We start from the raw sequence: 14,999 nt of genomic DNA on the forward strand, positions 1-14,999 counted from the left end.
ATATCCATTACAAGCCTACCGACTCCCACAGCTACCTCGACTACAGCTCCTCACACCCTGCTTCCTGTAAGGACTCCGTCCCATTCTCTCAGTTCCTTCGCCTCCGTCGCATCTGTTCTGATGACGCTACCTTCAAAAACAGTTCCTCTGACATGTCCTCCTTCTTCCTTAACCGAGGTTTTCCACCCACGGTCGTTGACAGGGCCCTCAACCGTGTCCGGCCCATCTCCCGCGCATCCGCCCTCACGCCTTCTCCTCCCTCCCAGAAACATGATAGGGTCCCCCTTGTCCTCACTTATCACCCCACCAGCCTCCACATTCAAAGGATCATCCTCCACCATTTCCACGAACTCCAGCATGATGCCACCACCAAACACATCTTCCCTTCACACCCCCGGCGGCATTCCGTAGGGATCGTTCCCTCCGGGGCACCCTGGTCCACTCCTCCATCACCCCCTACACCTCAACCCCCACCTATGGCACCTCCCCATGCCCACGCAGAAGATGCAACACCTGCCCCTTCACTTCCTCTCTCCTCACCGTCCACGGGCCCAAACACTCCTTTCAAGTGAAGCAGCATTTCACTTGCATTTCCCCTAACTTAGTCTACTGCATTCGTTGCTCCCAATGCAGTCTCCTCTACATTGGAGAGACCAAACGTAAACTGGGCGAACGCTTTGCAGAACACCTGCGGTCTGACCGTAAGAAAGACCAAAACCTCCCTGTCGCTTGCCATTTTAACACTCCACCCTGCTCTCTTGCCCACATATCTGTCCTTGGCTTGCTGCATTGTTCCAGTGAAGCTCAACGCAAACTGGAGGAACAGCACCTCATCTTCCAACTAGGCACTTGACAGCCTTTCGGACTGAATATTGAATTCAACAACTTTAGATCTTGAACTCCCTCCTCCATCCCCACCCCCTTTCCATTTCTTCCCCCTCCCTTTTGTTTTTTCCAATAATTTATATAGATTTTTCTTTTCCCACCTATTTCCATTATTTTTAAATCTATACCTGTAATACCCTGTCAGTCTTTCCACCCCACCCCCACTAGAGCTGTACCTTGTGTGTCCTGCCATCCATTCTTAATTAGCACATTCTCTTAGATAATATCACCACCTTCAACACCTCTTTGTTCCTTTGTCCGTGACATCTTTTGATTATCTGTATCACTGCTTGCTTGTCCCTACAACCATCCCACCCCCCACAACTTCTCTTCCCCACCCCCCCACCACCCACCTTAAACCAGCTTATATTTCACCCCTCTCCTAATATTACTCAGTTCTGTTGAAGGGTCGTGAGGACTCGAAATGTCAACTCTTTTCTTCTCCGCCGATGCTGCCAGACCTGCTGAGTTTTTCCAGGTATTTCTGTTTTTGTTTTGGATTTCGAGCATCCGCAGTAGTTTTTTGTTTTTGTTTCTAATAATTTCAGAATTAGCAATGGGCTTGTGCTGCGATCACACAGTGAACTGCACTGGGACTTTTCAAAAGAATTTACGGAAGACACCTGCGGCCAGCAGGGCAGGATGTTTTCATCCAGGTGCCTGGATTGTATTTGAACCCACATCCCAGACTGTAACTCACTGCATCACCCATTGTACTGTGCCTTTATTTCCCAGCCCCATCCCATTTAATTATATCAAAAACATGTGAATGATTGTTATACACTTTGTACCTATCTTAATTTCTTTTTCCACCTCATGTGGGCTGTTCAGTGTTACTGAAGAATCTCGATAACGTAACTGTCCTTCCCAAGGCAATCCTTTCTCCCCTTTCTTCAGTTTCAACTCAAGGGGGCACCTGGTCACGATACCTGATACAAAAAGTTACAATGAGATTAGACTGCTAAGTGAATCGCTCCAATATACTCATGTTTGGGCTGTTGGCGATGCTGTGATGAATGGGCAAATGCCTCTACTAACAGAGCAGGGAGAAAGAAATTTATTTTGGGCGCTCTAGACGTTTGAAGACACCTGTTCCATGGCATAACATCGAAGGCACAGAGAATAAACGTGATGGGTTTCTCACCAGTGCCCCTGGGAAGGGACACCTCCGAAAGCATCTCCAGTACTGAGCTTTTTCCCGAGCTCTGGTCTCCAATCACCGCGATGCTGGGTAACGGTAAGTCCTTATCCAAGCCCAATTCTCTCAGGGAATCAATGAGGTCAATGTATGGACGAATTTTCTCTTCATACCCAGTGTACAACAAACACGCCATTTCCTGTAAACAGAACAGTGCAAATAAACCTCCTCAATTGTTGCCTTCCGAGGTGGGGTGAAAAGTGTCATATAACCAGCTACATTTCTTTAGATGGCCTCATCAGTGAGTCTCACATCCTGTAAACAAATTTTAAAATACTGGCTGCAAAGTGCTTTGGAACATTCTGAGGCCATGCAAGGCTCTGTATAAATCTGAATCTTTCTTTCTATGGTTATGAGGAGAGGTTGAATGGCTCCTCTCTTTTCCTACTCCTCGTTTGACTGCAACAGGTTTTTTTCTTTAAAAAAAGGGTATGCTTGGCAATTCTGTGAGTGCTTAACTGTTTATGCACTGTGACAACGAAAGACACAATTAGACAGGTTTTCATGTATTTTTAAAAAGAAAAGAGGTTGGTTTTTATTGTACTTAACCCCGTGTAAGTAAAACAATAGAAACGCACTGACTTTCTCACACAGACGCACACACACACACACACACACACACACACACACATTACATAGTGAGAGGATAGATTAAGCAATTTAGAGTCCAGTAAAATTAAACAGGGTGTACGGCTCTTGAAGATTGGTGACTTGGCTGGCTTCAGGCTGAACTAAGTGGCCCTGCTGCTTTTGGTGTTGAGGCGGTTTAAAGATGTAGATGGACAATTTATCTGTTCCTCTGAAAGCAACAGTTCTGTGTTGACTCATTTTTAAAATCCGTGCCTGCGGTACCTGGACAGTCAAGATCAGCAGACAGGCAGACAGGCAGACAGGGTTCAAAACTTGCAAGTTGGATAGAGAGAGAGAGAGAGAGAAAAAACCCACTCAGGGTCTTGTTCCCTCAGCATCTCAGTCACTTGTGCTCTTCTGTGAAGAAAACAGGCGCTTAAACACACAAAGGGTTGTCTTATCACATAATCCTCTTTCTCCAACTGCTCGGTGATCAAAACATGGTCATGGCTAGTGTCTTTAAGTTGTAACTTGATCATAGCTGGGGATTCCTCCCTCAGCCAGGGTTCCATTGTTCATCTGATTATGTCTAATGGTTTTCTCCACCTAATTGAGTACCCAGGTGATTGTGTGGACACTTTATTAATGGCATAGGAGATGGCTTCTCTTCATATTCTTTCAAGACCACTGTTCCTGGTTTGCTTTGCGGTCAGGTTGTCTCCATTTCAACGGTTTTGGAATGTAGAAAGTACAGTAATACAAATGTGCAGCCATCTTTGACTGTGATCCCGAGTCACTAAAATGTGGCTTTAGTCTTTTTTTTAAAAAAAAATCAATTAGGGCTTTCCAGCCAATAAATTTAAAAAATGATTTTTTGATATAACACGATGTTGGATAGAGAGAGATTCGGGTAGACATATGTCCCTGCTGCCCAATTCTAGCGTAAAACCTCAGCAATAATAGATGAAAGCAGGCAGCCAGCACCTGAAGAATTGCCCACCTCAGTCTTTATCATCATAAGGCAGGAGTTGGGCTGAGTGAAACTCTGGGCTAAAATGCTTTACACATTCCCCAGTGTAACCACTGGATGGAGATGTAGCACGTTATAGGGACACTCGGGGGTGGGGGGGGGGCACTCGGGGGTGGGGGGGGGGGGGGGGCCAACAGTGTGGAATAAGTCCCCCCCAACAGTGTGGAATAAGTTCCCCCCAACAGTGTGGAATAAGTTCCCCCCAACAGTGTGGAATAAGTCCAGGGACTAACTTTAACGCTTTGCTCAGAGAAGATATTGTGAGGTTTTAACGTTGCAATATATTTAGAGGGAGATTTCAAACTTTTTTATTTCATCTCACTGTTTTCCTTTCCTCTCCCCCCTCCGGAAGGAGTTGGCTCCTTCCTGGGTGCGTTTTCCTGGGCACCTGGTGTGTTATTTGGCACCGCACCGGAATTGTCACCACTTTCGTGTGAGCCGTCAAGGTGAAGGTCAATGGGGTAATTGAGCAGTGGGGGGGGGGGGGGCTTCACAGTTTTTCAAAATCTTGGGATGAGGGCATCACTGCCCTGTCAACACTGGCACTTACTCTCCACGCTGAGCTGCCCCGAGGAGGTTTTGGTGGGTCTCCTTCCGAACAGCTGTTGTTTTTTGTAGGTGTTTGATAATATTAACTAGCCAGGCCACTACTCCAGGGGGCAGTTAAGAGCTAACCACATTCACATGAGACCAGGGCCACATATTGGCCAGGCTGGCTAATGAAGGCAGGTTTCCTTCCATAGGGGACATTAGTGAACCAGTTTGGCCCCTGACAGCAATCTCACAGCTACTTGGTCACTTTTACTAGCTTCAGGATTTGAATTATTTTTTTTTTTCCCAAACTGAATTCAAATCCTCAAACAGCCATTGAGCAACCCTTGAGTTCCCGTGCAGGTTCAGCACAAGTTGGCTGCTTTAAGTCACCACACATGTGCAGCCGCGCCAAAATATTCAACGGTCCTGCGCACTGAATTGAATAGCTTGCACACAACAAAATAACATTAGAGGGGAACATTGCTTCCATGGTGGGATGTGAACTCTCGTTGTCCTGATTATTAATCTACTTCCCTGGATTACTCGCCCAATAACAGAATCACTGTACCGCCATAGCCAGCTGACTCCAACTGAACAGGGATCACTGATTGGTAGGCAGGAGCGGAAACCGTGGCCAGTGCTCCCTTGTCTAGTACCTGGTAGTGCCAGTTAATGCCATCATAAGCGTAGGAACATGGGAGCAGCAGGTCGCGTTTAGCCCCTCGAGCCTGTTCTGCCATTCAGTGAGACCATAACTGATCCCCAACCTAACTTCATGTCCCTCCCTTTGTCCCCCATCCCCTAATAGCTTCGATTAACAAGATCTCTCAATCTCAGAATTAAATGAACAATTGGTTTAGCATCAATTGCTGTTAGCGGAAGGGAGTGCCACATTTCTTCCACCTTTTAATATATAAAAATGTCTCCTAATTTCCTTCCTCAAAAATCTGGCTCTAGCTTTTTGACTACACCCTCTGGCCTTAGAATCCCCAACCAGCTGAAATTCTCTCTATCTACCCAATTGTTCAAAGTACATTTTGAAATCAGCGAGCAACATTCACCTAGAGAGTTCCTTTCTGTACTTTCATTGACAGCGCTCAACTCAACTCAACTCAATTTCCAACTTACATAATTTCACACTGATGATCAGAATAGATTTTTAACTGATTATGTCCTTTCAGAAACACTATTGCAAGATATGGAATCCAAACAATTAACAAGCTAGACTCAGTACCCAAAAGGTTTTATTTGATTATTTTTCTCTCAGGATTCATTGGTAATCCAATTAATTGGATTTCTCATTCAAATGAGAAAACTAAGGTTTAAACAACTTTTTACAATTACAGACTCAATATGAGCAAACAAGGACCTTTCCTGGCACTACTGCGAGACTGGGGTGGAAAGTGTGGCAGTGTGGCGAGATGGGAAATATCTGGCCGCTTCAGCGAGGCCACCTCTGCATGTCCAAATTGCAGCCAGTTGACACTGTTTATCTGGGGCTTTTGTCAGAGATTTCAGCCTTTGCTTTGTTAATTTAAGGGTCTGCTCCTCAACCTCGGCCTTTTCCCCAGCAACATGATGGGAACGCCTCCACCTGGAAGTCCCCCTCCAAGCCACTCACCATCCTGACTTGGAAATATATCACCGTTCCTTCACTGTCGCTGGGCCATAATCCTGGAACTCCCTCCCTATCGGCGCTATGGGTTTACCCACACCACGTGGATTGCAGTGGTTCAAGAAGGCAGATCACCACCACCTTCTCAAAGTCAATTAGGGATGGGAAATAAATGCTGGCCTGGCCAGTGATGCCCGCATCCCATGAACGAATAAAAAAAGGCATTTGGCCTTGGTCACTCAAAGCCCTAGACCAGCAGATCAAAAGGCTTCCTGATACACCTGCTTCCGAGCTTGGCTAGATCCAGGATAAAAGGAGAAAGACTTACACTTTCAATAGCAACTTTCACCACTTCAAGTATTCCCAAAGCCCTTTTTTTGAAGAGTATTTATAGGAAACCCAGCAGCCATTTTGCACAGAGCAAGGTCCAGCAAGCAGCAATGTGATTGTGACCAGATATTGGGCCAAATCTTCCAAGAAGTGGCACTCACCATCGTACTGCCACTTATTTACCCTAAGATGGAGTTCCACATTTCTGGCCCAGACTTCTGAACCGGGCCTCTTCAGAAATGTGGACTGAAGCGTACCTGTTCTGGAAGTCCTCCTTCATAGTTCAGGATCAAGGGCTGAGGGGAGAGTCGGGGCCGAGGGGTGGTGTGGGGATTTGAGGGGCGATGGGGGGATCTGGGGTGTGGCACTCGCGAACTGGGGGGGGGATCGGTTATATAGTTACCAAGGAGTTAGATCTGGTATTTCTCAGTCTAACATTCCCTGGGTAACTATTCAAGTAAGAGAGCCGGAACCAACCAAGGTATCTGAGTCGAAGACTTTTTTTTGGAGAGTCTTAGGGAGCAGCAGAATTTCCCATCAGAAGTTGAAACTTCCCAGGCAATCCCTGCAGTGTCCTTGCATTGGGCCTTCCAAGGGGTCCCGTAGCGTATCTTCTGGAGCATGCCCAGGGTACGACCATCCAGAGACCGCAAGAAGTGGGCCTATGTATTTTTAATGATGTGGGTTGAAGGGTAAATATTGAGCAGGAAACTAGGGAGAACTCCCCTACTCTTCATTGAAAAGAGCTGCGTGTGAAATCTTAATGCATGCCCTCAGCACCTCAGGATTGGTTTCAGCTTCCTGGCCTCACAGCCGCTAAATCATAGCAGTCAATTAAAGGACTCGTGAACGCTGAAACTGTGAGAATGTCCACAAGAGAGGACTGGGCCCAGCCTTTGGAATAAAAGTCCAACAAATGCAAAAAGCAACCATATGAACATACATATGAACATACGCACTAGGGGCAGGAGTAGGCCACTCGGCCCCTCGAGCCTGCTCTGCCATTCAATAAGATCATGGCTGATCTGATTGTAACCTCAATTCCACATTCCCACTTACCCCGGATATCCTCTCACCCCCTTGCTGTTCATGAAGATATTTAGCTCTGCCTTAAAAATATTCAAGGATTCTGCTTCCACCGCCTTCTGAGGAGGAGAGTTCCAAAGACTCACAACCCTCTGAGAGAAAAAAACTTCTCCTCACCTGTCTCTGCCATTTTGCAGAGAAAGGACACATAAAGGAGTCGCCTGCAGTAGGACAGACAGAGAGAGCAATAGAAGGAGAACCATCAATGAGGTCAGTCCTATTGGTTTAGATGACACAGAGTGTGTTGCACTTAAGTTGTTATCTGGTAACTACCTAAGTTTTCAAATAAACATGGGTGCACAATGTAACATATTTCAACTTCACCTATATCAAAAATCAACCAGAGATTTTAAGTTAACAAAGGTGAAACCTTTGGTGAAAAATGTTTGCAGTTGTAGCATTCGGCATAACAAGTCTCCCCAATGGAGGACAAGTTCAAAATCTGGTTCACTGTGGTGACTATGGGTAGGATTTTACCGTCGGCGAGCGGGTGTGGGGCCTGCTCGCCGACACATAAAATTTCATGGGATGATGTCGGGCGGAACCCCCAACGTCACCGCGCCCCATTTAAATTTTCAGGAAGGCGGGCCCGAAGCAAAATCAGCTGTGGGCCCACCGACCTGTCAATGGCCACTTGAGGCCATTGACCGGGTCATTAAAACAATTAAAGGACCTGCCCGTCCAACCTTAAGGTTGGCGGGTCGGCCAGGAGTCCCAGCGGCAAATAGAGAAAACATGAAACCTCATCCAGCGGCGGGATGGGATTTCATGCAGGGTTTTAAAAATTGTAATAAAGTTGTTATGGAAATTATGGACATGTCCCAACTCATGTGACACTGTCAGACGTCACGCTTAATTGGCCCGCCCACGTAAAATGGCGCCAAACGGCTCCGCGCCCGCATGCGATTGGGTAAGGCCCACCCGCCGAACAAATGGAAAATTCAGCCCAATAGGCATAAACTGAACTGTAAGCTAGCTGCAAATATGACTGTATGACTTCTGCTGGGTTGAAAGGCCTGCCTGTACATGGACATCATTAAGTACAATGATAATGATGAAATTAGTAGAACACCATCCACTAGAATAATAGTGTACATGGCTAATGACTATAAGCCACTAAACAAGGGGTGTTTAATACTGAAATGTCTTCGGCCGGACAAGTTGAGGGAGAATACTGGATCAGTTCAACAAGGCAATAGATCTGGTTCAAAATGTCTAGCATCGCCTATCAGTGGCTTTAGGAATAAGCTGAAGGAAACCTTGGATGACTTGGGCAGACAGGACATCATTACTCCTATGACAATGCTGACCTTGTGGGTCAGTTTGATGGCAGTCGTACCAATGAAGAACAGCACACTAGGCATCAGTTTAAATCCCATGGATTTAGTAAAGCTATCAAGCAAGAGTAATAGCTTCTGCCAATGGTTGAAGATATAGCTACATGTCTATGTGGTGTTAAAGCCCTTCACAATTCTTGATGCCTTCAACGGGTTTTGACAGGCAAGTCCCAATGAGCAGTCATCTTACAACATTGCAAACAACTTTTGGACAATACTATTGGAAATGTCCACCATTTGGGATCAGCTCAGCACCAGAAGTTTTCCAATTAAAGTTGCAGGAGCTGATGGAAGGACTTCAAGGGATAAAGGTCATTGTAGATGATTTGTGACAGTGGGTTTTGGAAAGATGCTCCAAATAGTGACTCACGACCATGGTAAACACCAAGAAGCTTTGCTACATTGGTATAATGATTGTGGGATGATGTTAAACATGGATAAGATGAAACATCATAGGCAAGATATACCTTTTATTGGACACATTACTGAGGGTAGAGGAGTTTGTGTGGATCCTACCAAAGTTAAAGCAGTTCTGAAGATACTGACTCCTGTAATGACCGGAGCCCTGGGGAGATTCCTCAACTCGTCAATTTCCCGAACAGACCCTGATTTTGTTTTGTTCCCTGGTGAGGAGAAATGAGCTGCCTCCCCTTCTTTATTCAACCCTCTCAGCTGGCGGCAACAAGGTTAATTTAAAAGGGATCGCTTCTCTCATGGACACTGGCTTCTAATCCAAATATATACCTTTTAGAAGGAGCCAATCTAACCAGGCTTTCTTGAGTCAAAGAAAGAGTAAATTTATTAGTTACTAAAAACCCAGGGAAAAAAATTTAAAATGTAACACAGCTACACACCGATCAGAAAATGAGAAGTTGAGAGTCCAAATAAAAGTTTAAAAAGATGTACAAATCAGCCTTTGGCTTGTCTGTGGGGCATAGATGGTGAAATGTTGCAGCCATTAAGTTGGGTGACTCGGGTAGAGCTGGACTTTGGCAGTTTTGCAGTGGGCTTAGGGACATTTGGTTCTGCAGGATAGCTGAAGAAGCTGCCCTATTTCCTTCTTCATTGTGACTTCCCAGGAGCCTTGCCTCCAGCAACAGACAACTGCAGGGATGACCGATTGGTCGTCTTCTTGCTTGTCACACACACACAGGACACCCGTACACCAGCACATACTGCACTGCTGTGCAGCCAGCTTTTTAACCCATTTTCCCCCTGCACATTCCCGTAAGGGAAAAATAAACACGCCACGGCGCATGCCCGACCTGATCGGGCGTAAAGTCACCCTGGGTGACGTCAAGGCGAGTGTTCCGACGTCATCGTGCACTCAAGCGATATTTCGCTCGGCGGGCGTGCGCTAAGGTCGGAAGTGCCTGCCGACAATTAAGCCCATTAATGGCGCAACGGACAAATCGGCCAGGCGGCCTTTACATTTTTCATCAAACCTCCACCAAAGGGTGGGATGAAATTGCCGTTACGAAATAAAATAAAAGTAAATATCTGCGGACAGCATTTTTCTGAGGTCTATTTTCAGGTGCTTGATTGTGATGCATGGTCCTTTGCAGCTTTATTTAATCGTTTGAAGGTCTGCTGCTCCTGGAGGCATCTGACTGCCTTCAGGGCGCTCTCTTGCAGCGCTCGCCCACACCCGCTGTGACGTCATCACCCACCCTCTTCCCAACGGCGCTGAGCTTCTTAGCGCACATTTCACGTTGGCTGGCTGTTAATTGGAAACGGCAGCCGGGGGCTGATCACGGCCGGCGGTCTGTTTCCCAGCTGCTCCCGGGCCCGCCAATCAGGAGCGCCCGCCAAAGGTAAAATTCAGGCCCATGTCTTGTGCCCAGGGTCTGTTTTCTTTGATCTTCGACCATTTTACACATTCTGAGATATGAATCAACAGGAGTTGGATTTTAGATGCCTGCTGTGGTGATCAGCCTTTTGTCTCAGCAATCACGGGAGATTAAAGTTCAGTCTTTTTTGTATCTTTCTTATCTCCCTTTAAGTGCCTCTGCTTGAAGAGGGCCATGGCACCTTCACAGGTGCAACATTCCGTGTTCTCTCAGGTCCGGTCTGTCAGTCTAATCCACACAGGAATTTTTCAGAAATTGATCACTTTACATTATCAGCCATCTTGTCCTTGACTGCATTTCTTTTAAAACACACGTGTTCCTCAAAAAGTTCAACATGCTCGTGAGTAATTTGTGCGTTCAATCAGCTTTTTATGACACACCGACTGATATAGCAGGGATCCAGCGGCTGCTTGGATTTGTCCAATATCTTGTTATTTTATGCAAGTAAATAAAAGGTTGATGCTCATGGATACGCCTACTATTTAAATTGGCACCAACACACCCTGTGAGCAATCTCCTCCTATCAGAAGGATCCTGCCAATGCCCCTTTCCTAATCCACTTTACACTGGACAGAATTTTGCCCCTGGCGAGGGGCCCGTTGGGGGGGTGAGTGGGGAGTCAGGAAGCCGACTACAGCCTGTGATGGGGCCCGGAAGGCAATATCACACTGGCGGGCCAGTTAAGGCCCTGTCACCTGAGCAGCATTTTCTGTTGGTGTCCCCCCACTCATTGACTTGGCTGTCAAAATTCCATCTCTTTCTCAGGCAGTGCCATTAAATCGAGGATAACTTGCTGCTATTCCGCTTCAATTGCCAGAATTTTATTCTCTCCCCCCCCGCCCACCGCCAGTGAGTTTTTAGGTGGTGGGGGGGGAGGTGCAGGGGCGTGAAATGGAAGGGACCCAATTCCCTCCGGGATCCCCCCCCCCCCGCCCCGCCTGATCACACAGCGATTTTATGCTGGGGCGGGGGCAAGGCTTCCGATGGGAGGCCCGCCCATGCCCCAACTGAGGCCCTTGAGTGCCCAATTTTTAGGCTGGCGGGAGGACTGAAGTTGAGTGGGGGAAGCCCTGAAATCAATGGGGTTCGTTCCCAGGTGGGAAAGGGGTGGGGGCAGGGTGGGGTTCAGAATGGCTGATCAACCACATGTGCTTTGAATGAGCAGCCAGCTCGTTCATCTTGGGACACCACTTGATGTTTAGATGATTCCATTATTCCTTGTGCCTGTATGCAGCCCTCCTTGTCATCTCCAGCCTCCGAAAAAGGTTTAGTTTCTTCTCGTTGACAGTGACTATAGTTACCCCCCAGTAAGTCTCCCCCTGTCACTGAGATATTTCTATTACTTGAGGAAGTACTCTACAAATCAAATAGCTGTTGTACTTGTTTAGCCTACAGGTTGACTTCAAGGATATGCTATGAATCAACTAAAAGTGAAAGGCTGGGAAAAGAAAAAGCCTTAGAATCATAGGGTGCTACAAAACAGAACAAGGCCATTAGGCTCATCCTGGCTACGCTGTCTCTTTCATAGAGTTACTCCCACTCCCTTGCCTGTTCCCCATAGACCTGCAAACTTTATCCCTTCAAGTATTTATCCAAATCTCTTGCCAAATCCTTTTGCTTTCTACTAGACCGCCTTTTCTTTCCTGAAGGCATTGAGACAGGCTGAGACAAAGTGTCAAACCTTTGCGGTGTGAGGGCAGTGACTGTTGAGTACATGCACGCTATTTGATGATGAAGCAAACCACAGACAAACTCAATTGCGTGTCTTCATGCAATCCCTGCATTTGCCCAGTGGCAACTGCCCTGCAAGTGAAATTCTAATTCAGCGAACTGAAATTAAAAATCCCATCCCTTTCCCGGAAAAGAGATGCTGAGGAGAGGCTTAGCGGAGGTCTGAAAATTGTGAAGAGGTCTGATGTGGAGCAGATGTTCTCATTTGTCAGGGAAATCCAAAACTCGGGGCCTATATAAATATGAGATTGGTGCTAAGAAAAGCAGTCAGGAATTCAGGAGAAACTTTGTTGGGTAAGCAGTGGTAAGAATGTGATACTCCCTATCACAAGCTGTAGTCAAGGCAAATAGTAGGGGTGCCATTAATGGGGAGCTGGATAAGTACGCGAGGCAGAAAGGAGCAGATGGAAATATGGATCGGGTGAGGTGATGGACAGTAAGTATGGTGATTTCAAATTGGAGTGAAACATTAACACTGTGGAGTGACCAGTTGGGCCAAATACTTATTTAAAATTCCTAAGTAAAACTTTAAAGTTTAACATGGATAAGGCAGGTCGTAGATATGCCAATATTGATCAAGATAGAAATCTAAGTCACTCCACTCTGCCCCCTCTCACGATAAACTCGAAGCAGCTCGAATCCCAACCAACCCGACAATATTTCAGTTCACAGTATCACAGAATCACAGTGCAGAAGAGGCCCTTCGGTCCATCGAGTCTGCACCGACATGTGAGAAACACCTGACCTACCTACCTAATCCTATTTACCAGCACTTGGCCCATAGCCTTGAATGTTATGATGTGCCTAGTGCTCATCCAGGTACTTTTTAAAGGATGTGAGGCAACCCGCCTCCACCACCCTCCCAGGCAGCGCATTCCAGACCGTCACCACCCTCTGGGTAAAAAAGTTTTTCCTCACATCCTCCTTAAACCTCCTGCCCCTCACCTTGAACTTATGCCCCCTCGTGACTGCCCCTTCAACTAAGGGGAACAGCTGCTCCCTAATCACCCTGTCCATGCCCCTCATAATCTTGTACACCTCGATCAGGTCACCCCTCAGTCTTCTCTGCTCCAACGAAAACATCCAAGTCTATCCAACCTCTCTTCATAACTTAAATGTTTCATCCCAAGCAACATCCTGATGAATCTCCTCTGCACCCCCTCCAGTGCAATCACATCCTTCCTATAATGTGGCAACCAGAACTGCACACAGCACTCCAGCTGCGGCCTCACTAAGGTTCTATACAACTCCAACATGACCTCCCTACTTTTGTAATCTATGCCTCGATTGATAAAGGCAAGTTTTAAATTCCACCTGCCACTTATCTGCCCATTTGACCATCCCGTCTATATCTTCCTGTAGCCCAAGACACTCAACCTCACTGTTAACCACCCGGCCAATCTTTGTGTCATCCGCAAGTTTACTAATCCTACTCCTCACATAGTCATCTATGTCGTTTATATAAATGACAAATAATAGGGGACCCAGCACAGATCCCTGTGGTATACCACTGGACACTGGCTTCCAGACACTAAAGCATCCTCCTGTCATCACCCTCTGCCTCCTACAACTAAGCCAATTTTGAATCCACCTTATCAAATTACCCTGTATCCCACACTTGTGTGGCAATAAGAGCACCCACCCTTGGCTGGGAGTGGAACAGCAAGATTGGACTCTACACAAATATCGGGGAGGGGGAGTCGCCTTGTGCAAACAAGTGTGACAGGCTGGAGATTTTTTTTCAAATGGAAATGAAGCCCTTGGCAAGAGGACTGATTCCACTGTTAGTTCTGGGGCGTTCCAGGGTCCTGGTATGTTTTCCCCAACTTCCAGTTTCTTGGTCACTTGAAGAGATGGGAGCTGTGGAAATCCTTGGGGGCGGGGGTTGGGGATGTTGGGGTTGTCGGGGGGTGGGGTTAGTTGAGAGAGGCGGGGGTTGAGAGACGGTGGGGTTGAGGGGGGGAGGTTGAGAGAGGGGGGGGTTGAGAGACGGGGGGGTGTTGAGAGAGGAGGTGCTGGAGAGAGGCGGGAGTTGAGAGACGGGGGGGTTGGGGGGGGGTTGAGAGAGGGGGGGGTTGAGAGGGGGGGGTTGAGAGACAGGGGGGGTTTGAGAGACGGGGGAGTGTTGAGAGAGGGGGGGTGGAGAGAGGGGGGTGTTGAGAGATGGGGGTGGTGTTGAGAGACGGGGGGGTTGAGAGACAGGGGGGTTTGAGAGACGGGGGGGTGTTGAGAGGGGGGGGTGGAGAGATGGGGGGGTTGAGAGAAGGTGGGTGTTGGAGGGCGGATTTGACACCATTTCATGGCCCACTCTGGAACCCAAACACAATCCCCACCCACATAGCGTGAACTGCCCCCTTTGGGGCATTACCCCGCTGTCTCTAACACCTGCTCACCCCTCTCTGTGTATGTTCCTGTGTCAGCTTCCCAGTGGAATTACATTCTTACTTTCTTAAACAAGCAAAATGAGTCAATCAGTAAGTGTTGAAAAATAGGCAACGCACAGTGATAATCTATTGAATTCAGCAATTCAGAAGGAATCAATGAGGAAGTCAAAAGCTGATTATAAACAGGCTTCACGTACCTCAGAAATTGGACTGTGTTAATGTTCAATCTCTTATTGACACTGTCATGAGAGCTAAATAAAAGCTTCTTCTGTTTTCACAGATCCTTGGCATACATCATTTCACCCGAGACCTTTTTTTTTTCCCAGTAAGTAGAACAATTGACAGATTCTTTTTCCTGGAAGCCGGGGGGGGGAGGGCGGGTTGAAGGCTTTTAACAAAAGGGGAAACAACTTTCCAGCTGCCCTCTGAGTTTCGGTTTCGATTTCGCA

General features: G+C 47.0%; 1 protein-coding gene across 1 annotated transcript in view; it reads right to left on the reverse strand.

Moving 5' to 3' along the window:
• LOC144691809 (interferon-induced GTP-binding protein Mx3-like) overlaps positions 1 to 14,999 on the reverse strand; it is a 54,009-nt gene extending 39,010 nt beyond the window's left edge. The window contains exons 1-3 of the mRNA XM_078560313.1: positions 14,748 to 14,999; positions 2,030 to 2,222; positions 1,677 to 1,814 (exon numbers count right to left, since the gene is read on the reverse strand). Coding sequence (XP_078416439.1) covers positions 1,677 to 1,814; positions 2,030 to 2,219 — 328 coding nt within the window. The 5' untranslated portion in view covers positions 2,220 to 2,222; positions 14,748 to 14,999. The remainder of the gene's footprint in view (positions 1 to 1,676; positions 1,815 to 2,029; positions 2,223 to 14,747) is intronic.

The sequence above is a fragment of the Cetorhinus maximus genome, chromosome 16 (assembly GCF_964194155.1).
Source record: "Cetorhinus maximus chromosome 16, sCetMax3.hap1.1, whole genome shotgun sequence".
Lineage (NCBI taxonomy): Eukaryota > Metazoa > Chordata > Chondrichthyes > Lamniformes > Cetorhinidae > Cetorhinus > Cetorhinus maximus.